Source organism: Penicillium coprophilum (genome assembly GCF_028826855.1).
Source record: "Penicillium coprophilum strain IBT 35676 chromosome Unknown utg000004l_segment0_segment0, whole genome shotgun sequence".
In the NCBI taxonomy this organism is placed as follows: Eukaryota; Fungi; Ascomycota; class Eurotiomycetes; order Eurotiales; family Aspergillaceae; genus Penicillium; species Penicillium coprophilum.
In genome coordinates this window covers 2312725-2334896 of record NW_026622723.1, presented here as the reverse complement: position 1 = coordinate 2334896, position 22172 = coordinate 2312725, and the positions used below count along the sequence as shown (strand labels likewise).

General features: G+C 48.3%; 9 protein-coding genes across 9 annotated transcripts; 5 read left to right on the top strand and 4 right to left on the bottom strand.

Moving 5' to 3' along the window:
• Positions 1–77: 77 nt before the first annotated feature.
• Positions 78–404, top strand: N7500_005300 (splicing factor 3B subunit 5 family protein; the record flags this gene model as incomplete). The annotated part of the gene is made up of 2 exons (XM_056676445.1): positions 78–320; positions 393–404. The coding sequence occupies 2 exons, from the start codon at positions 78–80 to the stop codon at positions 402–404; spliced, it is 255 nt and encodes an 84-aa protein (XP_056531445.1).
• Positions 405–503: 99 nt separating this feature from the next.
• On the bottom strand, positions 504–840 carry N7500_005299 (uncharacterized protein; the record flags this gene model as incomplete). Its single annotated transcript, XM_056676444.1, has 2 exons — positions 504–728; positions 781–840. The coding sequence occupies 2 exons, from the start codon at positions 838–840 to the stop codon at positions 504–506; spliced, it is 285 nt and encodes a 94-aa protein (XP_056531444.1).
• Positions 841–1171: 331 nt separating this feature from the next.
• Positions 1172–3349, bottom strand: N7500_005298 (uncharacterized protein; the record flags this gene model as incomplete). The annotated part of the gene is made up of 1 exon (XM_056676443.1): positions 1172–3349. One exon carries the CDS (start codon positions 3347–3349, stop codon positions 1172–1174), a length of 2178 nt encoding a protein of 725 aa, XP_056531443.1.
• A 1946-nt stretch (positions 3350–5295) lies between these two features.
• N7500_005297 (uncharacterized protein) lies at positions 5296–6366 on the bottom strand (the record flags this gene model as incomplete). The annotated part of the gene is made up of 1 exon (XM_056676442.1): positions 5296–6366. One exon carries the CDS (start codon positions 6364–6366, stop codon positions 5296–5298), a length of 1071 nt encoding a protein of 356 aa, XP_056531442.1.
• A 5094-nt stretch (positions 6367–11460) lies between these two features.
• N7500_005296 (uncharacterized protein) lies at positions 11461–13541 on the top strand (the record flags this gene model as incomplete). The annotated part of the gene is made up of 2 exons (XM_056676441.1): positions 11461–13446; positions 13503–13541. 2 exons carry the CDS (start codon positions 11461–11463, stop codon positions 13539–13541), a joined length of 2025 nt encoding a protein of 674 aa, XP_056531441.1.
• Positions 13542–14206: 665 nt separating this feature from the next.
• On the bottom strand, positions 14207–14608 carry N7500_005295 (uncharacterized protein; the record flags this gene model as incomplete). Its single annotated transcript, XM_056676440.1, has 1 exon — positions 14207–14608. The coding sequence occupies one exon, from the start codon at positions 14606–14608 to the stop codon at positions 14207–14209; it is 402 nt and encodes a 133-aa protein (XP_056531440.1).
• Positions 14609–14962: 354 nt separating this feature from the next.
• N7500_005294 (N-terminal C2 domain-containing protein) lies at positions 14963–16228 on the top strand (the record flags this gene model as incomplete). The annotated part of the gene is made up of 5 exons (XM_056676439.1): positions 14963–14975; positions 15027–15043; positions 15098–15121; positions 15177–15589; positions 15646–16228. The coding sequence occupies 5 exons, from the start codon at positions 14963–14965 to the stop codon at positions 16226–16228; spliced, it is 1050 nt and encodes a 349-aa protein (XP_056531439.1).
• Positions 16229–16557: 329 nt separating this feature from the next.
• On the top strand, positions 16558–18841 carry N7500_005293 (putative respiratory complex assembly protein Rmp1; the record flags this gene model as incomplete). Its single annotated transcript, XM_056676438.1, is given in 3 exon segments — positions 16558–17704; positions 17721–17785; positions 17876–18841. 3 exon segments carry the CDS (start codon positions 16558–16560, stop codon positions 18839–18841), a joined length of 2178 nt encoding a protein of 725 aa, XP_056531438.1.
• Positions 18842–19841: 1000 nt separating this feature from the next.
• Positions 19842–22141, top strand: N7500_005292 (phosphatidylinositol-3-phosphatase YMR1; the record flags this gene model as incomplete). The annotated part of the gene is made up of 3 exons (XM_056676437.1): positions 19842–19865; positions 19922–20404; positions 20453–22141. The coding sequence occupies 3 exons, from the start codon at positions 19842–19844 to the stop codon at positions 22139–22141; spliced, it is 2196 nt and encodes a 731-aa protein (XP_056531437.1).
• Between the last annotated feature and the right edge of the window lie 31 nt (positions 22142–22172).

Genomic DNA, 22172 nt, shown 5'->3' with positions numbered 1-22172 from the left:
GCGTCAATTGCTCTCTTTTGTCTTTCGAGCTTTCCGCTTTTCTTCTCAACCTAACGTCAACGTCTCTACTATCCATCATGGCCGACAAGCTCCGCACCATCCAGAACCTCGAGGCTCTCCAGGCCCGTTACATCGGTACCGGGCACGCCGATACCACCAAGTACGAATGGACGTCCAACATCCTGCGTGACAGTTACTCCTCCTACGTCGGTCACCCTCCTCTGCTATCCTACATGGCAGTCGGCATGGGCGAGCCCAAGGAGAAGGTGCGCGCGATGATGTTGGAGAAAATGGTCAGAGGCGCTGGTAATCCACCAGAGGTATGTGGTATCTTGCAGAGTTGCTCATAATATAAAGTCGGCTTTGCTAACATGTGCTCTCCAATGATTCAGACTCAAGAGTAAACCCACTCAGTGTTGTTTAATCCTGTATTTCTTGATACCCATTGTCGTGCCCTTGGCTTTCCCGACAGGAAGGCAGGTCCTCCGATCCTCAGACCACCCCTAGTCCAGCCCAGCAGCCTCGCCGACATCAGATGATCCCCTCTTTATATCGGCCTTTAAACTGTCAAAGCCCCATTCTCGAAATTTTCGCTCGATCCCTTCGATACGGAACAACACTTCCAACCCAAAATACGAACGCTTTATGCGAGCAAGGCCTCTCCCCGGGAATTGGTATCCCCTATGGATTGCCATTTTGGCCCCTGGAACTTCGAGCATCCTCCAATTCTTGTTAGTCTTGTTAAACAAGAGTAAACCTGTGATACGACAACATGCCTACCACATGAATTATGCGCTCAACAGCCTCAACAGCAAGTTCTAAGTACCCAACCAGCATCATGATGGATGACTTGGTATTGATCGATGGACATTGAATTCCCCAACAGCATATACTGCATGGGAGAAGCTGTTCCAGACCTGTATCTCGCTTGATTGATCATAATCTGCAAATCACAATCTAATAACAATTGTTTGCAACATAAGGATATCCAAAATTAAGGTTTATTCCCATACATATTGATATAGTAATAGATACAGGATAGAGTAGTCATATTAATCATGGACAGATTAGAGCCCAAACAAAGCTCAGGACAAACGAATAGAAGAGGCTATCAAACAAGCTATGTAGTACTCCGTATGTATAAACCAAATAATTACGCTCTAGCCACCAATTAAGCACCCTCCGACTTCGCCGCCAACCTCGTATTCTCTACCTGCAACGAAGAAACAAGATCGATCCATTTCTGGCGCTCGGAGCGAAGCTGCTTGAGCTCCTTCTTGAGATCATGTACCTCGTGCTTCAAGCTATCTACCTCAGACTTGATCTTGGACTTAGACTTCTCCAAGCGCTCTGCCTCCTTTCGCTGCTTCGATTGAATCTTCAACACAAGTTTCCGCTGGCTAGCTTCAATCTTGTGCAGCTGCTTAACCAGCTTAGACTCCCCATTGAGAAAGTGAGCGGCTGCTTTGGAGAGAGGCGCTGGCGGTTCAGGCGTTGCCGTCCGGGTAGATGACTTGTCTTCGTTGTGAATTTCGCTCTGCACTTGGCTCTGGCTCTCTTGTGTGCGAGTGCTGGGGGGTCTGGGGGACATATTCGCCCCAGCACGCTTGCGCATCTCGCTAGTATCGCTGTCTACCTCACTGATGCCTTTCAGTGGGGTTCCGGAGACGCCAGGCGGCTGCGATGAGATCTGAAGCTTGTCGAGTTCGCCGCGAACTTCGACTAGCTTGCCTTCGACCTCGCGTTTGCGAATGGCTAGCTTTGCGAGATCTTTCTCTTGGGAAGTGAGCTTGCCATTCTTTGTCATTTTGATCAGCTCCTCCGAGGACATGTTGTTGTGTGCTGCCTCGTCGATGGAAGTAGCTGCGTGTTCGGAATTGACCGAGGAGGAAGATGAAGCCTGGTCCCGCTCATGGGATGTTGAAGATTGGGCATCAAACGCTGTTTGATCCTGTTGAACACTTTTTGTGTTTAGATGTGCCACGCCATCTGCATCGATGTAGGAAACCTCGTCCGCAGATGGGAGATCACCCGATACCTCATGGTGGGCACCATAGCCTAGAACATGTGGTGCGAATCGCTCTAATCCAGTACTGAGCAAGCCGGTGACACTGGCGATGAGACCATGATGCGAATGCTCGCCATCGCTGTCGAGTGATTCGTAATCTGAATCCGAATCGTCTGCCTGATCGGAGTCGTATTCATTCGGAGTCTCCCCAGCTTTAGCCTTGGCGCCTGCTAAATTATTCGCAGCTTCCGTACCTGTGCTTGCTTCTTGCTTAGGCGGCTTATCATCTTGGACAGCCCAGTTGATGAATTTAGCGGCGTCCGTCCCCACGCTTCGCGGTGTTCCCTTGTCAACCATCCACCGTGGGATGTTGCCGCCCGGGTCACTCCTGGTGACCATGATCCATTCAACAGGATTCATTTCTTCGTCTTGACCATCCCCATCTCCATCCTGCTCAGTTAGCCCCTCAGGGCGTTGCAGATTGGAGGATGAAGACCCATTATGATTCTTAATCCCCTGGTGAAGGGAGCTGCTTCCACTGCCGTTTTTCTTAGGAATCTCCCGAATGAGCTCGACAGACTCGTACTCTCCGCGAGTATACCCCGGCTGATGCTGGATACTGGGGTGGTCACAGGGCTTGGAGATCATGATCCAGCTGCGACCAGGCTGCTTAGAGCCCCCAGCTTGCAACCCACAATCAGAATTGATGACCAACTCCACAAAGTCACGGGGAGCAGTAGGTTTGGGAAACTGCGCCGAGACGTGGTAAACAATTAACTCTCCCAGAACCGAGCCGTCATGGTCCTGGACCTTAATAGTCTCGATCTTTTCTTGGGCGCCGATCCCGCGGATGCTCTTGTCGGGCGTCTGTCCCTTCGCAATCTTTTTGCGGTTTACTTTGAGCGTTTCATCGTACTCAGTTGAAAGCTTCTTCCGCCACCGCGAGAATGGAAGGCCTTCGTGCACACTCCGTCGCCCGAACCATGAGCCTCCGCCGTCGCTCGCAGAAAGTTTCCACACAGTCACATCCAACGGGTTGTCCTTTGGTCCGCCCATCTTCACTGGCTTCCCCCATTCTTTTTGTAGTTGTGTGATCTCAGGGTCGGTTTCTTCCACTCGTGCGGATGAGGGGATGATTCGTCGGGAGGAAGAGTCTATCGGGGCGTCTAAACCGGGGTATTCATCGCTGTCGGAAATTGGGGGATCTGGAAGTGACTCCGCTATCAAGCGGCTGTTTTTCAAGATCTCGCGCACGTAGTCACGGAGCTCATCAGGATCCTGGGGGACATCGTCCCATGATGTCGGCTTGAGGCATTGGAGGGCCTCATGTAGAGCATCCATAGGTGCTGTGAGGAAATTCAATTATTTTGAAGTCTCGGAGGTCTGCGATGCTGTTGGTAGAGTCCAGCAAATTGGATTGGTAGCGTAGTGATGTTGTTTCGAGTGGTAGGATTTGTCAGTTCGTGATTATGTCGGAATCAGTTCATGGAAATGGAATAAGCAGTGGCGAACAATAAGGTATCCAGAATTCAAGACTGAAATTTCTAACAATGCTCAAATGGCTTGCCCAGACGGAACCGGGACGGAACTGTAACTGCTCTGTAGAAAGGTTCCAAGTTATAAATGAAGCAACTGGTGGATCCCAGGTAAGAGGTAAATGCAATAAACTACAATGCAAAGGGAAAATAGCACAAAATCCAAATCAAGATGCAGGTAGAGGTGTTAAAGGATGTGAGTGTGCGAGTATCGATCAAGTTGGATATGATGTAGCCTGGACAAGGTTGTCTTGGCGGCTGACGTCATACACTGGGGTAAAATGCCAAAGTTATGTGGAGTTGATTGATACCTTGAAATGATCCTAGTGTATAGATCTACTTTGACATCGAGTCTTCTCTTAAATACTTGCCATATTTCATGCCGTGTTTTGTCGGAAGATAAAAAAGATACCCAGTTACACATACAAACTGATAGGATGAAAATGTGTACGCACTTTTTAAAACTAAGCTAAAGTGATACATACAATATTTGGACAGAGCTGCTGATAGATCAACAAAAAAAACCAGGAGAAGAGAAGCAGCCAGCGCAAGGACCAGCCCCTCGATCAGGCAGATCATAAAGGAAGGTATCTGTCAGATCGAGCATCTGATTCTTGTCGTCGGGACAAAGAATGAAGGGCTCTTCCATCCAGTAAAAGAGCCCACCGACAGAGCAAGCTTGTCCAGGAATATCTATAATCCAGCCTGGACGATAGAAGATGAATCTATCATTGCCAATTGTGATTATGGGAGGTGAGTTCGTAGCACAAAGGACGGAGATGACTGCCGCTCAGACCACTCGTCGCTTGGGGCGGGATGTGGAGATCCCCAGGTCACAGACCCAAGGAGGAAATCCAGTGCATCGCCCTTTGCGCTCGGTATCTGCCACAGGCGGATGTACTCGAGTCTGACGAAGGTTGAGGGCAATCATCTCTCGCACTCGTGTTGTTGATCTTCACCGCCTCGAACCAAAACTGACCAAAAATGCGTGCTCCAACTAAGCATCACGGATGCAAGGAAGGTGACGCTGTCGCATAAACCTATCCTCCAATTCTTCAATGAAGAGAACTGGCCAGTCCGGTACCCAGTACCAGAAAGACAGATGTCGTAAGAAAGGCAAGAAAGCAAAAGCAATCGCTGAACCCAGTCCAGTCGAGGAACCTAAATTTGCTTCCTTCCTTTTCCATTGAGCTGCGACAAAAGAATCGAAAACGTAAGGACATTCCACGTCCAAATTCATATCCTCCACATGCCGTGAGGCAGACCAGTCTTCATGACATATATGCGGGAGTAACAAAAGAAATGAAACATAACAGAGAGCCGACCCGCCGCTTCTTGATGCAAAAGAAAAAAAAAAAAAAAAACAAAAACAAAAACAGAAAAGAGCAAATAATCAAACATCGCTGACGCTGGAATCGAACATCGAAAGTATCAAAACAAGCGCAGAAAAAGATAATTCTGGTTATCATGCAAAAGGCAGGAGGGAGTATCACAGATGCACAGAGTCAAATCGAAGAGAACGCCGTCAAGAATGCGAATTGTCGTTGCTTGGAATCGGGTTCCCGGTAGGGAGATAGACGAGAGAGGAGAAGGGGGAGTTGAGGAGCCGCGAGGAGCCGCGAAGAAACCGAAAATCGCGCCCGCATCTAGTTTCAAGAAACGATCCACGTTTCTCAACCTCACGTTGCACAAGCCGGGAGAGCCTGGACTTGGGAATGGTCGACATCACCGAGTCTACTCGGGAGGGCTGAGTTAGGCGATCGTGCCATATGGCATCGGAGCAAAGTCGCCCCAAGTGAAGCCCCCCATACCCATGTTGACAGCCGTGCTACAGGGTTGTATAAGCATGCTCGGGAACATGGTCGGGAACATGTTCGGCAACGGGAGCGGACTGAGAGCGGCCGGTGGGGTTGGCATACAGGTGGTCGGTAGGCATTCGTAAGCCTGGAACGGCGAGGGAGTGAAAGGTTGGCTGTAAGACGGGGTCGGAGAGGCAAGCTGGGCATCACTGAAACTGAGACTAGCCCAAAGATTCGGATTAGAATCACCCGTGGTGGCCGGGTTGGGGCTGGGCGACAGTACTTTCCACGACTCGAGTGGCGCTGGCTGGGGCACCGGGTTCTGCCACCAGTTTTCCGGGCCTGTCGAACTGGGCAGGAGAGGGATTGGGCGCATGACATCCGTCACTGGTAGTGAAGGTGCAACCAGTGGGACAAAGAGCTTGCCGATGGCTGCCTTTGCTTCTTCGCTGCGGCCGCTCAATAGCTCTCCAGCGCCGTCCTCTTCCAGTCCTTCGAGAGCCTGAGCATTGGTGCGGTAGACAAACTTGTTGGCGGCTTGAACGAACTCCTCCTGTAACCTCTTCAACTCACCATGCTTTCCTGGCCAGTTGTATGTATTGGCAGCGGCATCCACCGAGTAGACATCCTTGTGGAAATCAACGAGGGCTTCGATGGTTTCCGGGGTCAACTTGAAGGCCACCTCGTTACGGGAGACCATGTCGACATGTACAACGTAGGCCTCCATGTGAATCATTTGGTGGTTCTGCAGTGATTCCCAGAGCATGTTCTCATTCTTCTCTAGATCTGCCTGGGGGACTTTGGTGAACATCATGGAACACAAGGTCCAGATGGCATTTGTTGATGAGAGTGTTTCTGTCAGGCACCGGGTGTGCTGGGTAACATTGTTCAAAGGACGCTTGACTCGGTTAACTCGCTTGAGGGCCGCCGTCAACCAAGGCTCAACCTTGGTGTTTAAGACAACATTCGGAGATGATCGTGGCGCAAATGCAGCGGCGGAAGATGGGAGTAAGACTGTTGGCATTATGAGACTGTGCAAAAGGTGATACGTCCGGCGTTGGTGATATAAAAGAATGTAGATTGAATATAAATCATAAAGGCGACATTCGCCCACACAAAATGTTGTTTTTTGGATAATCGGAAATTCTCTAAATGTCGTATAATCCAGTATTAAAGTGCGGGCGAATGCGCAAAAAGAACAAAAATTAGAATATAAAGGAAAGGAGATGACATGAATGTCAGTGTTATAGAAGAAAGAGAGGGAAGTCAAGATAATATGAGAGGGGAACTTTTTATGGAGGTTTAATAGGAGTATGTGAATTTTTACTCCGTATTAATTTTATATTAGAACATTTGTATGTTTTCTAACGGAGTACGGAGTACAACATACGGTATTTCGGTATATGCAGTCTGATGGAGTCAATGTACATCAATGGCCAACATCTCGGACTCCCCGATCCACAACTTGAAGAATCGGTGGCGATAATAATACTTGATTGAAACAGTTTAAAAAAAGGGCGCGAGAGTGTTTCATCAAATTTGACAGGTTCCTACAGTTCCATCTCACACATCCGTTGCACGTCCATTTGGCCAGAACAGCTGCATGATGCCCTAAACTGCAACAGCTAAGCCCCAATCATCCAAATGGCTTGAACAGGAACAAACCCCCGAGAGTCTCCATCGATCATCTAGAATTCGTTTACATACTATGTACTCCATAGCGGGGACTGAAATACATTCTCAGCTGGGCGATGTGCATATTTCAGTGTGCGCCAAGATCTACATTTCGTTAAGAGATACTGGATCCTCTACACTAGCAATCCCATGCTTTGGGGTGAAGACTCTATTTAAATTTGGCTGCAGCCTGCAAGCCAAGACTTAGTTTAGATTCCTATTTTTCAATGTGTTTCAACACTTTTGTGCTTCAATATTCAACTGGATATCAGCCTTGAAAAAATAGCATACGGTTTACATTAATAATATTACACGAAACACGTCCATAACAAGCATATCAAGGTTTTTTTTTGACCTATCGAGTGCTGCTAATACGATACAGAGTAGTAGACCTCAGCTGATGGAGGGTCGAGCAAGCGTGGGGCAGAGCCCGTCTTGAGTCACTTCCGGGCTGGGATTCGCTGAGACGAACCGAGTCCGGCCGATGCACAGAAAGCTGAGATCCCTGTTACGATCCGCCATTGGGCTGAGCCTCTGATGCCAGACTTTGGAACGGGCGCCACTAGCCTGTATGTACTGGAAATACCGTTTCTTGTTCTTTTCTTGTCCACATGATTCAGGTTTTTCAATGATCTCATCTTACTCGCTATACTCCGCAGGCGCCTCTACCTCTGCCTCTTCCCTGAAATGGAATCCCTGCTGCATATGATGTCGGTCACATGGTCTGGTGTGGGTGTATAGGGTTCGCTCTGAGGTGTGTTTAAGTTTCATGCTAATTTGTATCTATAGAGCGCCATATAACGTATGGTGTATGGAAAAAACATGCGACCGAGTGCTTTTTCCTAAAATAGTGATGAGGCGGTGCAAACTGCCCGCCACGTGTGGCGGATATCTCCGGCCCCACATGTAAAATATGCAAAGCCCTACTCCGTAGTTAACTCCCATGTATGTTGTGGTTTCTTGCTCTGTTCACTTTACAAGTTTTATCAAAAACCGGCTGGAGAAGAGATATGAGTTGGCAAAAATTGAGAGCTGGAATCTCAGGCGGATCCTATCCACATCCATATCCACAGCCAGGCGGCTGCTGAAACTCAGCTCTCTCGGGCCTGTACCAAGCCTAGTTTCATGATTGTCAGGCTACCATCAAGTTACATGGTGACATCACTGTACTATGAGTGTAGCAGTATATGAAAATTCAATGTGTTTCGCAGACTGCATCGGTTATGACTCATATGGGCGCCGATGATGTTCGATTTGAAACGAAGCCAGATAATGCCCTAACATACCACAATTGCGTGGCGACCAGTGGTCGGGTGCCTGTTTCTCTATGGTCGGTGCCCCAATAATGCCTGATTTTGCAATATACCGTTTGTTGGACAAACTCCTAGTTGAAGCCAGAATAAATCAGTGCCTTTTAGGTATGCGAAATGACTGGCTTACTGTGGCTTATTTGTAGGACATATCCAAGGGGCTCGGTCATGAATGAGTAGTACAGCACACTCCGGGTCTTGTACAGAACATATATTAGATCAATTGATCTCGAAATTCGTGACTCATAGATCACTGCTCAGTGTTCAGAAAGCCCTGATGATGTTTCCCTTGCTCTCTGGACACTCAGATTGTCAGGTCACACCTAAGCCTCTGAGCAAGGAGTTCGGTTGTGTTGAAAATCCCAGAACGTTTTTGATACTGCTTAGCAGCCTTGGGAACAATGCATCCAGTAAAAGTACTGAGTCGGAAAGTGTTCGTGTATCGTACTGACATCGCTAACGGGGAGAAAGCATACGAGATCTCCAGTAATTTTAAGGAAATCGCCATCTTTTCCCGCGCTTCATGAAGATATCAAAATCTCTACATGGTACCTCTCACTTTGCTAGTCAAACTTTACACGTGCTGCAAATTCATCGCTCGTATGATGTATTGTATCCATATAACGATAACCGTACAGCTCTTCTCAACCATTGTTATCGACATTGATTCCATTCATATCTAGCCCTGGAACGCTGAAGCCCTGTCTAGAGTCTCTCCAATCATGAAATACTATCTATGGCTAGATAGTAGTACCACTCAAACATATCCTGGCAACCAATAAAGCTTTGTTAAAGCGGTGGATTATGTAGATCCATAATTTTTAATACGATGAATTATAGAGAGAAAGCTCATTTTTCTGCCGAGAAGCAACCTGTGTTGTTGCGATGGTCCCTAGAAGATGCCATATACTATTTGAATGCATCCAATTAGCTCTCGGGGGGACAGGTAGAGATGGAAAGCGAAGTATGGGTCAATCTAACCCTTTTCCCCCGAAGTATATATAGGTATCTTAAATACGGTCTGGTTATTTCAATGACTTGATATCTCTGGTGTTATTTCTAATATGGTTCTCAGGTACATCAATACTTGGAAAATAGTGGTGACCTTGAAACTTTGTCATGGTGGTCCCCAAAACTTCAATGCTTGATCTGCGGGACCAACCGCCCCGAGGGACGTTGAGTGGTGGCGTCAAATATATGACCTGCATAAAAAGGCTTGGTGAAATACCCTCGTAAGCAGGTAGCTGCCCTGAGCTTGAATCTTTATAGTTACAAGCCTTGTGCAAGGCCCGAAATACTATCCCGCATTGAAACCTGGAAGCTTGGGGCAATAGTTCAAATTAAGTCAGATATTGGCTTGCTTGATTCACCGAGCAAAGAAAAATAACAAGTATGCAGTTGCACGAAGGAACAAGCACAATTCTGGTCTCGCCGAAGAGGAGTTGAAATGTCATCACGAGAACGCCCAATATATACATCAATATACTAATGCAGGAACGGCAGATCCCGCATAGAATGGCTTTTGGGGGCTTTCTTTTCTTGCCTGGTGAGCTAAAGGCACCATACTCCGTAAATTGTACCAAGAAATATCTGCTGGAGGAAAAACAAGGAAAAGCATGGCGAGTGAGGAAAGATCGTCAGATAAGCAATACCACATACGATAGGAGGATTTTCACACAATGGGGTTACTCTGGGGTATATAACTTGCCAAAAAAAGGTAAGAACTGCACGCGGGATAATAGTAAGACCCGTTTCCCCAGAGAATGACTATATGCCCGCCAATCACTTCGTCCCAACAATTTCCGGTATGAGGATCGACCAGGAACAGAATATGGCACCCCACGCACCCCTTTAGATGTGAGGACAACTTTGTGCGGAAGTTTTTATTGTATAGCACTTGGAAAGTAGGGTTATGCAAGAATGGCGAACAGCTGCACCTAGATGAAGCTTGCCATGATAAATCAACATTCTGCATTTACGCTTTATACAAACCAGGGGAGCTACCAAGTCGCCAGGAACGTTAGTATTCCCATTTCCCCTGGCCAAGGACCCCCGGCGCCGATCTACACGCTAGCGCGTTCAAGCGGGTAATGGGGGCTAACCGTTCACATGCTTTTTCCGCCGCAATGCCTGCATGGCGTGCATGATCAAGCCAACACACATTGATCTTTGGCTGATGGCGTAGTTAAACTATATATAACCACAGTTCATTCCAAGCTTGATCAGTGTATGATTAAAGGACATTCCTAGAAAGAAAGCCCAGTTATAAAGAATTAATAGAGAAACATACATTAAAGAGGTTCTCTCCACAATTCTATATACTCCCCGCCCCATGGGGTTTGTATATCCCGAGGTCAAAGATGCCGCCTAGTACTAGAAAAAGGTGGGAATTGAACCCCATTGACCGGATGCCCTTGCCAAAGTTGGACAAACATAGTTATAATAGTGGAGAACACCATTAAGCGAAGGGTGTGATTCAACATTGGTTCATTGGAATGCGCTTAGCGTAGGGCCCGACACTCCCCTTTCTGGCTTGATCCAATGAGAATCGTGTCATTGGTCGAGATCAGCGGTCAGTTGGGATGCCTGGTCAACATCTCGAGTCAAGCGAGATGTCTGCTCTAAACTGACCATTTGGGCCAAAAAGACAACCCAATGCCGATCATCAAGCAGGAAAGCAAGCGTAGTGCTCTATGCCCAAATCAAGTGATGTGCTAACTCCGCAAGTCGTATTTATCAGTATGCCTATTCGTCGTCCCCGCAAGTCTAAGCCACTAGCTTCGGACGGTGAACGGATCTGTTGACAAAATATGGTCCCTGACTTCGCTCGCGACTTGGAGGGTCATGGATGATCCGCTTGAGCCCGCGAACACGGAACGAAGAAAGGCAGTCCTCCGTCCAGATCGGGTCTGACCACCCCATTTTCACTGACATCAGTATTACCGGAAAGACCACCCTGCTTCACATGTGGGTTGGCTGTCCTCGGCTTGCCCCATACAAGGATCTGCAGTGGAAAGATTTCCAAGGACATAAAGGAGACCCAAGATCTCCCCACAAAATGAGTTCTGGTCTCAGACGTCAACCGCAGGGAATCCCTCCTGTCAAGTTACCTTTGTATAGAGCAACGGCCCAAGATGCGTTTCTCCGCCGCCTTTATTTCAACCCTGGTGCTCTCCAGTACCGCGCTGGCTGGCCCGGCTGCCCAGGTATCCTCATCTGTGGGAGCTGGTGCGACCCCAGAGGCAGAAGCGAACAAGAAGGATGTTGCGCAGCCCCATGCAAACAGTGAGAGTACATCAGACACCACTCCTCTTGTGCAAGTAACAGAGAACATTGTCAACACTGCTGCGCAGCAGAATACTCAGACTGCAACTCACGCAGCAGCAGCAGTATCGACCGCTGAATCGAGCAGCAACGACAAGGAGAAGGCTGCTGCGGACACAACCAGCACAGCGCAGAAGGACACCCAGAGTACTGCGACTTCTACCAACAATGAGACTTCGGCCAAGCCGGACACGCCGGGCCTCAACGACACAATGCCGACAGGTAACTCTGCTTCGGGAAGCCCTACCGGAGAGACGGCTGCATCTCATGTCTCTCAAAAGATCAAGACAGGATCTAGTGCTCAGGAGACGGCTACCGCGACCCAGACTACGAAGTCTGCAGAAAGCACACAAAACTCCTACACAGGGGGCGGTAGCACGGAGAAGCACTCCTCGGATGCTGGAAAATTCTTTGACGGAATCGGGGGCCTGTTTTCCCCTACTCTGCTGGCGGATATCGAGTCCTTCTTCCACCATGTCGGCTATCTCCTCGATGACGATACCACACAGAATACAAAGGATCTGATTAATACTGCTTCCGGTCTGCTCACCAAGAGCCTGATCACCAAGGTCACTGGACTACTTGACAACGCCAGCGACCTGTTGACTGCCGAGTTCGTCAAGGAGACCAAGAGTCTGATCAAAGCCGTTGGTCCTGTGATCACTCCTGAATTGTTCAAGGAGATCAATAGTCTGCTTGGCAACGCAAACCATCTCCTGACCGCTGAATTCGTCAAGGAAACCAAAGAGCTCATTAACACCGTGTCCCCCGTCCTTACGCCTGACCTGTTCAAGGAGATCAACAGTCTTCTAGGTAACGCCAACAACCTTCTGACTCCTTCATCTGTGAAGGGAATCAATAACCTGCTCACTAACGCCGGTGGTCTGTTGACTGCCGACTTTGTCAAAGAGACTAAGAGCCTGATCAGCGCTATTGGCCCTAATATCACACCTGAGCTGTTCAAGGAGGTCAACAGCGTTCTTGGCAACGCTAACAAGCTCTTGACCCCCTCAACTATTAAGGAGATTGGCGGCTTGTTGAGCAATGCCAACACTCTCTTGACACCTGCAACAATCAAGGAGATTGGTGGCTTGTTGGACAATGCCAACACTCTCCTGACGCCTGCAACAATCAAGGAGATTGGCGGCTTGTTGGACAATGCCAACGCTCTCCTGACACCTTCAACAACCAAGAAAATCGGCGGCCTTCTCAACAACGCCAACAGCCTCCTGACCGCCGATTCTGTCAAGGAGATTGGTGGCCTCCTCAGCAGTGCCAGCAGCCTTTTGACACCTAGCTTCGTGAACGAGACCCAAGGCCTCATTGGCGGTGTGTCGAAGTACCTGACCCCAGAAATTCTCGCATCTCTCGGCCCCCTACTCTCCAACGCCAACGACCTCTTGACGGAAGACGGCGTCAAGGAGATCAATGGCCTACTGGGTAATGCCAACGATCTTCTCACCGCGGATTCGGTCAAGGAGATCGGAGGTCTGCTTTCCAGTGCCAGTGATCTGCTCACGCCCAAGTTCGTCCGCGAGACCCAGGGCCTCATTGATCTAGTCGCGCCAGCTATTACATCGAAACTCCTGACCAACGTCTCCTACCTGCTCGGAAACGCTACTGGCCTGCTGAACCCATCATTCGTCAATGACACCCGCACTCTCATCACTGATGTCTCGCCTGTCATCACCCCCAACCTCCTTGCTGAGGTGGGTGGACTTCTAAATAATGCCGGCGATCTCCTCACACCCAAGTTTGTGAACGAGACCCAGACTCTGATCGAGGATGCCGCAGATGTATGTTTCCATTCCCCTTCACTAGTTTGTTGAATGTCCTGCTGACTCCGATTTAGATCCTTCCTCTTGTCACAAAGCTGCTCGGGTCGTTGTAAGATATTCTTGATATTCCGATACTTCCCCTTAATTTCCTTCGCGACGAAGCATTCATTGTGACTCATGATGATTAATGGTATATATATGAGTATCTTTAATACGATATAATCGAATGAAAAGAGATGTTGATTCATGATATTTGAGATTTCTGAGGCTTTGATTCGAATGTGTTGCCTTGTAGGTATGGAAATTATTTGACATAAGATAATAGCTCGTCGATTCCCATAAGTTTTGGTGTTCTTCGGGCGAGCCATTGTCGGAGTTCATCAGTTCTAGAATTCCCAAAAAAGTCAAGTGATGTTTGTCCCAAGATTTTGCAATTGGGTTGGAGAGCCGTGTGGTATAGTGTGGGTTAAGAGAGCTCTCACATGGGTAGACATCGGCGCAAAGATTTTTTAGCCTGCCTGTCTCTCAGTTGCAATATGAAAGGCATGTCATTTCCCCGAGACGTGTTCACAGCGTTATAAATCCACAGTGAATGATAGAAACAGTTGCGTTCACGGAATCATGTATGAAAAGTCCTCCCAAGCGTGGCTGGGGACGAATAGAGTCTTCGTTGAAGGGTAATTTGTCCACCAGGAAAGCCGACAAGACTATGAAAGACATGCCTTGGGTTTTCCTTCGTGGTCTGAATAATTTGGGAGAAATGTTTCTACCACCTCCCTCAAGACGGGATGTCCGATGCCTTGGTCTCTTGAAACTTAGACACAACCTTCATCTCAGTGTCGCGTTCCTTGACCTTCTTGTCCATGGATTTTTGAAGCTCCTCTCGTTTTCTTTTAGCAGCTTCAATCTTCTCTTTCACTTCTTTGGAAATTTGTTCTTGCGCATGGAGCGCAGCCTCGCGTGATTTGTATTGTTCTTCCAGCTGCTTAAGCTCAGTTTGGTAATCTCGAGGTATGATTGGTTGACATGTGACTGGGTGATAGAAGTATGGTGGTAATGGTCCATCTGGAACTTTGATCTCGGAGAGGTCAGGGTGGATTGGGGTGACGCGGGTTAATGAATCCAAAGGAACAGCCGCAGCTGAGGCCGGGGCAGGAGGGGTAGTCTCGGGTTTCACCATGATTGTGGAGTGCAAAGAGACTCAAGAATGGAAGTATTTTGCAACCGAAGAAGTTGTAATAGTTGCCTGAGGATTCCGAGGATGTGAGTCGTATTGGTGTAAAAGTGACCGCGAGAGTCTACAGGATGTTGATTCTGCCACATAGTCACACTTCACCGCTCGTGGTGTCCGCGACGTATGCGGAGAGGACTCTTAGCCAAATTGACGACTCTATCGCTGCTTGTCATTTGATATTCATGCTAGGTGATTCTTTTCTCGGCTCTATCTTGAGATATTCCCTCGAGGGTGGTCCTGAGTGGACCAGTCGGTGTGCCTGAGTTCCCACAACCTTGAGCCGGTGACGTGACCGTCAACATGCAGGCATTTGGTATGTTCCCTTATACTTCTTGATTGTTGTAAGCTAACGCACCCACGATAGTCCCCAAGAATAGACGCGTAGGTTATCTAATAAGGCCAAGTCAAATGCATATGTAACTGACCTTTGCACAGCCCAGGTTCGAGCTCGGTTTAAGGGTATGCATTCTAAACACAATATGGAAATGCTATCAAGACTTCTGACATTGAAAAGATTATCGATATCAACAATGTCCCATTGGGCAACAGCGTTGCTTTTGTGCGATGGCGATTGCCATCGTCAAGCTCCACTGAACACCAAGGCCATACAGAAAAAGCAACTCTGTCGGACCACCGCGCTTACTGGGGCTATGAGAAAACCCTTCAAGTGAGGCTTACGATTGATAGGACATCAATGCTCCAGGAGTGTGATCTCAATTTTGAGGTTTTACAAGAGTACACCTCGTCGCCTATGTCTGAAAAGTGCGTGCTGGGCAAAATCAAACTCAACCTTGCCGAATACGTGGACAAAACCGAGGAAGACGAAGGGATCATTCGGCGGTATCTGATGCATGAAAGTAAAGTGAACAGTACCGTCAAGATCGGAATCGCAATGCGCCAGGTAGAAGGTGACCGCAACTTCACGACGTAAGCAAATTCCTATGCTTATCTCCGATTCACAATCTCAATGCTGATCATTAAAGACCACAGTTGAAATCTGCCACTGTCTTCGGAGGAATCACTGGGGTTGTTCACTCTACCGAACAGCCCGTCAACGCTGATGAATTTGGCCGGCTGCCGTCTATTGACACCAAAAGCCGTGAGATTGCCGATATGCAAGACATGTATCGGCGCACTTTAGCAGCATCATGGTCTTCGAGAGCCTGTGATCTACCTGCTGATAAGTTGATTGAAGAGTTGTTTGCTGGAAGTTCTTGCTGGAATAACGATGCACACAATGCCAATGCTGGCATCTCAGCGGGAGATCACCGAGATTCTCTATTGAGCCCAGAGACAGTCCCACGACAAAGCCGCCCCGGGAAGAAGCTATCACCCAGTTTCGAGCGGCGCCCCAAGAGTTCTTCCAGCAACCGCTCACACAGTAGCAGTAAGACCCCAGACTCTCTTGCTGCGCTTGGGCATCAGAAAAAGGGTGGAAGTATCGAGCAACAGTTGTATGAAGGGGCCAAGGGTCGAGCTTGGAAAGTGCCAGATACAACGAATGAGCTCTCCGAGTTCGATGTAAGGGAAGATTTGCGCAGCTGGGAAGTTATGCCAAAAGACTGAACTCCTTCCCACGGGAGGTCTGCGCTATGTATTACATAATAGTATATTGCTTGAATTCCACACTTTCAAGTATGCTTTTTTCATGAAATCCAGAGACATCTGTTGAGAGGGCTTTGTTCTATATAGCCGAATAAATTGTTCACACGTTTTGTATGAGACCTCGGAAGATAAACCTCGGGAGATCAACCTCGGAAGACTGCGACAGAATGCTGATGCCTGAGGCAGAAGTTCATTTCTTATCGCGGCCTAGCGTCGCGATTATCGCCGGAGAAAAGCAATCGCAAGATAATTTGCCTTCTCCACCTTTACAATAGACCTACTGTTCTGTCATGCTTCGACGTTCCGCAGGGAACAAGCTGGGGCTTCTGAGCTTCCAACCGCTTTCATATCGGAGACCACTATTGTTATACCCATACACCGTCCTTCCCCGATACCAGAGTAACTGGAGTCGCGATCATGAACACGATGCTTTCGATGGACCCAATTCCGAACGAAACCGCGAACCGAAAAATAATAGAAAACGTGAAGCCGGTACATTCACATTGGATGTGGACACGCTTGGAAAACCAGGACAAATCGTTGTTGTGCCTTCAAGACGTCGTCGAATGTTAAATCGCAATCGCGACAAAACCCTCCAAAATGAATCTAGCGGCACAATCAGCTCTATGTTGGATGGAATTAATGAGGAGAGCTCATCGCCTAGCGATAAGTCGGTCCAACAGAGAATTGAAGGGGTTCGTGGATCATATCAACTGGGGCAGACTTTGCCTGCTGCCGACTTCAAGACGTTGTGGTCAAAATTGGCTTCCTCTTTCACATACAAGCAATTGTCCGAGTTTATCTCAGAATACAATCGCAATAATGTAATAGAAGAGAAAGGCTGGACGTGGGGGTCAAGTAACTCCAAATCGCAGGACAAGTCATTGGGAAAGACCAAGGGCTCCAGGGGGAAGTCCCGGGCTGCAGAGACGATCGTTCGGGATTGTTGGCAGCTGGTGGCTGAGGGCGAGTCTGGCCAGTTGGGATTCCGCGTTCCCGCACATTTTATATCTTTGCTTCTCCATGCTGAGCATTTCTCTTTCCACGAGCTAGCTAGTCTCCATGGCTGCGGAATTGATGTCACACAATCTGCGGGCCTGGTATCACTTACTGGCAAGCGAAATGATTGTGAGTCTGTTCGCGAGATTATCATTGATGCCACTGGCAGAATTCGCGAAGAGGATGTTGGAATCAACCCATATACCCACGGAGACGGAATCAATCAAGTTTTTAGCGCAGAATTTTTGGAATGGGTCAACAGTACCCACGGGGTATTTGTTGAGTACAAAGCACACAGGCCGCCACAAAAGATTCTCTTTCTTGCCGAGAATAAGTTGGGAGCGGATAATGCGCGGAGGACCTTGAACTTGGCCTTATCCAACACCACCCCTTCAACGACGCCATTTTCAACCTATTTGCCTGCGTCGGAACTCGCCAGTGCTTATACCTACAGACCAGAAGCTCATGCCTCGTGGTTTGAGCAGCAAAAGTCATGGTTCCGGTGGGCTATGTCATCCAGTCAAAATGCGGAGGCAGAAAATCTGGAAACTCCCTTCTTCGATAAGCATCAAACACGACTATCAGATGAACTATTGAAGCTTCTCCGAGTTACTACTCCGGAACATCGGTCCAGCGGCCGGTTTGCGCGAATCTGTGACAGCTGTGGTTGGGAAATGCCTTTTCATGCAAAGGCCTTCTCTCGATAATACAGCTATCAGTCCGGCACAGTTGGGGCGACTATCCCTTCCACAGGCTTTTACAGCTGACGTACCTCGGGTGTCGCGTTTCATCAAATCACTCATGCCTACCCGCCCAAAGAATGAGGCACCGCTATATCGACTTCGGTTGTCTCCAACGTCCAACGCAGGTTCCCCACCAGAACTCGAAATTGAGGCAGCCATGAACTCGAGTTTGACTGGCATTGACATCCTCAGCGTTAAGGCTATCATCACTACAAACAGCGTTGACTACCTGCTTCCAGAAAATGGCCTGGACTTGCGTTTCACACGAACTGTGTCACAAGACCTCTTGTATAACCCATCTCCCCACTCAGAACTCCCGCAAAGCTCTTCTGAGCACCTATTACCCGAGCCTTATTCCTCGCCACAAATTCAAGCAATGCTGCAAAGCCTCAAATTTTCCCTCGAGGGCTCAATCGTCAGCAGTGTATCTTCGAAAGGCCCTGTTCCACTTCCTATATTTTGCAACATCACTCTTCCATCTGGTCTTGTTCCACAGTCTCCCTCGCAAAGAGTTGAATCCAAAAAAGTGGACGAATCGATGACAGAGAACAGCGTCACTGTCGAATATATGTTCCCTCCACTCACCGACATTCGAGGTGCCATTGTCCAAAAATACGACTTTGACGGGCGGCCACTGGACTACCGGTATTATGAGAGCGGTTCGCTGCTCGCTGCTCGGACAAATGAAGTCTCTCTGGGCATGGAGATTCCCCAGACCGACTCTGCCGCAGAAAATGACCAATCTGAGCAGCTTGATCAGGAGTTCCATTCGTTCTACAACGCGGCGTGTGGCATGGCATTCAAAATCCATGGTAACAGATATGTGGATTGACAGCATGGGTCACTTCTTGTTTGAACTTGTACAGCGTGCATTAACGACCATCATCATATGGGATGGCGGCGTCCTAGGGCTGTATTTACTGTACATTATATGTAAACTATCTCACTGTTCAGACACGTATTATGTTTTGGGCTTGGGTCTGCGTAGTCTCAAATCTTTTCTTATAATAGACGCAACTACTAATCAATCATAATTTAGAAGTGCGAAGTCGATTAAAATGATACTTTGCATGCTCTCAACTGCAGCTGATTTTGATACATGTAGATATCCTGCATATTATTGATCTTCGGCGTGACAGCCTGCATTGCCACTGATTGAGATGATCTTGATCTGCAATCATGTATGGATTGACTCCAAAATCGGAAGTTTTGTCTCAAGGTGAGCCAGTGTCCCCAAGTCCTGTTTCCTAGTTCCAGTTTTTGTCTTGTTATGCATGTAAATGGTATTGTGCAGCTCAAGGCTAACGGGCCCAAGAATATTTGGCCAAGAGTCCTGGGAATGTCTCTTCGGGAGCTTGAAAACTAGTTGATTGATATCAACTCAAGCCCAATCAACTTTATACTCAATGTTCAGATCAAGCCCCGAGCCCTGTGTACCTCCGAATTATCCTTAGATTTAGTCATAGGCTGATAAACCATATTTTAAATCATTCTTCCACGCTGAATATAGTACAAAATTGCATCAAAATATAACATATACCTACGTTGCACTCCCCATGTTGTACATTGTAGGCGTGACCTTGGTGAGGCCCCACAGCCGATCAAGGCCCGTGACGTGGAACACCTCTCATCTCAACTACTCCACGCGCGATACTTCCAAGGCCAGGTGCTTAGGACTGATTAGTCGCCTTGATTGATTACGGATCCACAATCAAATACATACCTATTTCGATCCATCCCACTATCGCCGCTGTGCCCTCCGATCCTACTGTTCCCGCTGCTCCCCTCACCCACATCCAGCATGAAGACCACGCGCCAGTGATTTACACGGTATGGAGAAAACACGGATTGCTAAGGTTCGAACCTATATTCAGCGCTACAATAATTTCACTCACTCACCATCTTGCTTCAGGTTGACAATGTGACCTTGGCTCGCCGCGGAGAGCAGGTCGATGGCACTCTCCATCTCACCCCTCACCACCTCATCTTTTCGCACACCCCACCAATCTCTCCAGAAGATCAGATAAAGGGTGTGACAACAAGGCCCAGAGAACTATGGATCACATACCCTATCATCGCTTTCTGTACCCTGCGGCCAGCTCCCGCAGCCTCCCGCCAGCTCTCTTCCATCCGCCTCCGATGTCGAGACTTCACATTCGTCTGTTTTTACTTTGTAAATGAACACAAAGCGCGAGATGTGTTTGAAAGTATCAAGCAGTGGACGTGCAAGTCCAGTCGTATCGATAAACTTTACGCCTTTAGCTATCAGCCTCCTCCGCCAGAAAAGCAGTTTAATGGATGGGAGCTGTATGACCCGCGCAAGGAATGGGCACGCCAGGGCTGCTTAGATGAAGGCAAATCATGGCGTCTTTCAGAGATCAACGTGAACTATGAGGTATGCTCGCCCAAAATAGTCCACATGTACTCTACTGACCTATCTTAGTTCTCCCCAACCTATCCCGCCCTCATCCCCGTACCTTGTTCTATTTCCGACAATACACTTAATTACGCAGGGCGCTATCGATCTCGAGCCAGAATTCCTGCTCTCACGTACTTCCATCCTGTCAATAATTGCACCATCAGCAGAAGCTCACAGCCGCTGGTCGGTGTCCGCCAGAACCGCAGCATTCAAGATGAAAAGCTTCTGTCAGCTATTTTCTTGACTTCTCGCTCCGAGCGGCCGTTGGCGAATTACTCAGCCACAGAGAAAGAAGCAGATTCTAATACCCAAGAGACGAACCAGGTGATGGTTCCCGAGTTGAACAATGCCGAGGAGCTCGAGGACGAATTGATAGCCGCTACAACTGGCGATTCTGAAGATCATCTCTCCATATATGGCGCCCAGCAGTCGAACTTGATTGTAGATGCACGCCCTACCGTGAATGCATTTGCCATGCAGGCTGTTGGACTTGGATCAGAGAACATGGACAACTACAAATTCGCTACCAAGGCATACCTTGGCATTGACAATATTCATGTCATGCGAGACTCACTGAACAAGGTGATAGATGCACTGAAGGAGTCAGATGTTACTCCGTTGGGGCCAAATCGTGACCAGCTAGCACGCAGCGGCTGGTTGAAGCACATTGGTGGGATCCTGGAGGGAGCCAGACTGATCACTCGTCAAGTTGGTCTTACTCATTCTCATGTTTTGATCCACTGCTCTGACGGCTGGGATCGCACAAGTCAGCTCAGTGCACTGAGTCAGATTTGTCTGGATCCCTACTTTCGGACGCTGGAGGGCTTCATGGTGCTGGTAGAGAAAGACTGGCTTTCATTTGGACATATGTTCCGACATCGATCTGGTCATTTGAACAGCGAGAAATGGTTCCAGATCGAAAATGAACGTATCGGCGGAGATCCCAACCGTGCCTTTGGTGAGGGTGGTGGTGCAGGGAAAGCCATTGAAAATGCATTCCTTAGTGCCAAAGGGTTCTTTGGTCGGGACAACAATAGCCGTGACTCTTTGCCGGACTCGGATGGAGAGCTTCAAAACTATGACTCGGATACTCCTCTCAAGAAGCCCACTACACCGCGCTCCGGGGTGTCCGAGAAGGAGACAACCAAACCAAAAGAGACGAGTCCTGTGTTCCATCAATTCTTGGACGCAACATACCAGCTACTTCACCAACATCCGACACGATTTGAGTTTAATGAGCGTTTCCTGCGACGACTTCTCTATCATCTCTACTCTTGCCAATTTGGCACATTCTTGTTCAACAGCGAGAAAGAACGCGTGGACTGCAAGGCCAGTGAACGAACTCGTAGCGTTTGGGATTACTTCCTCGCCCGCCGGGAACAATTCACAAACCCTCAGTATGAACCTGTCATCGATGACCATCAACGTGGCAAGGAACGCCTTATCTTTCCCCGGGTCAGTGAAACACGGTGGTGGAATGAGGTGTTTGGTCGAACAGATGCGGAGATGAACGGCCCCCGTTCCTCGGCGGCTCCAAGTGAGATCCCGGAAAGTACGGTGCTGACTGGTATTGAAACTGCAAAGTCAGACCGTGCTAGTAGAACGACTGATGTATCGGGGATGACAGCTGCTGTGACATCAGGCGTATCTAAGCTTGCATTCCCAGCGGAGCGCACCGACAAACCGACCGAGTTGGAAGTAGAGATGCAATGAACCGAGGTCTTCAAAGGACTCGTTGATGATT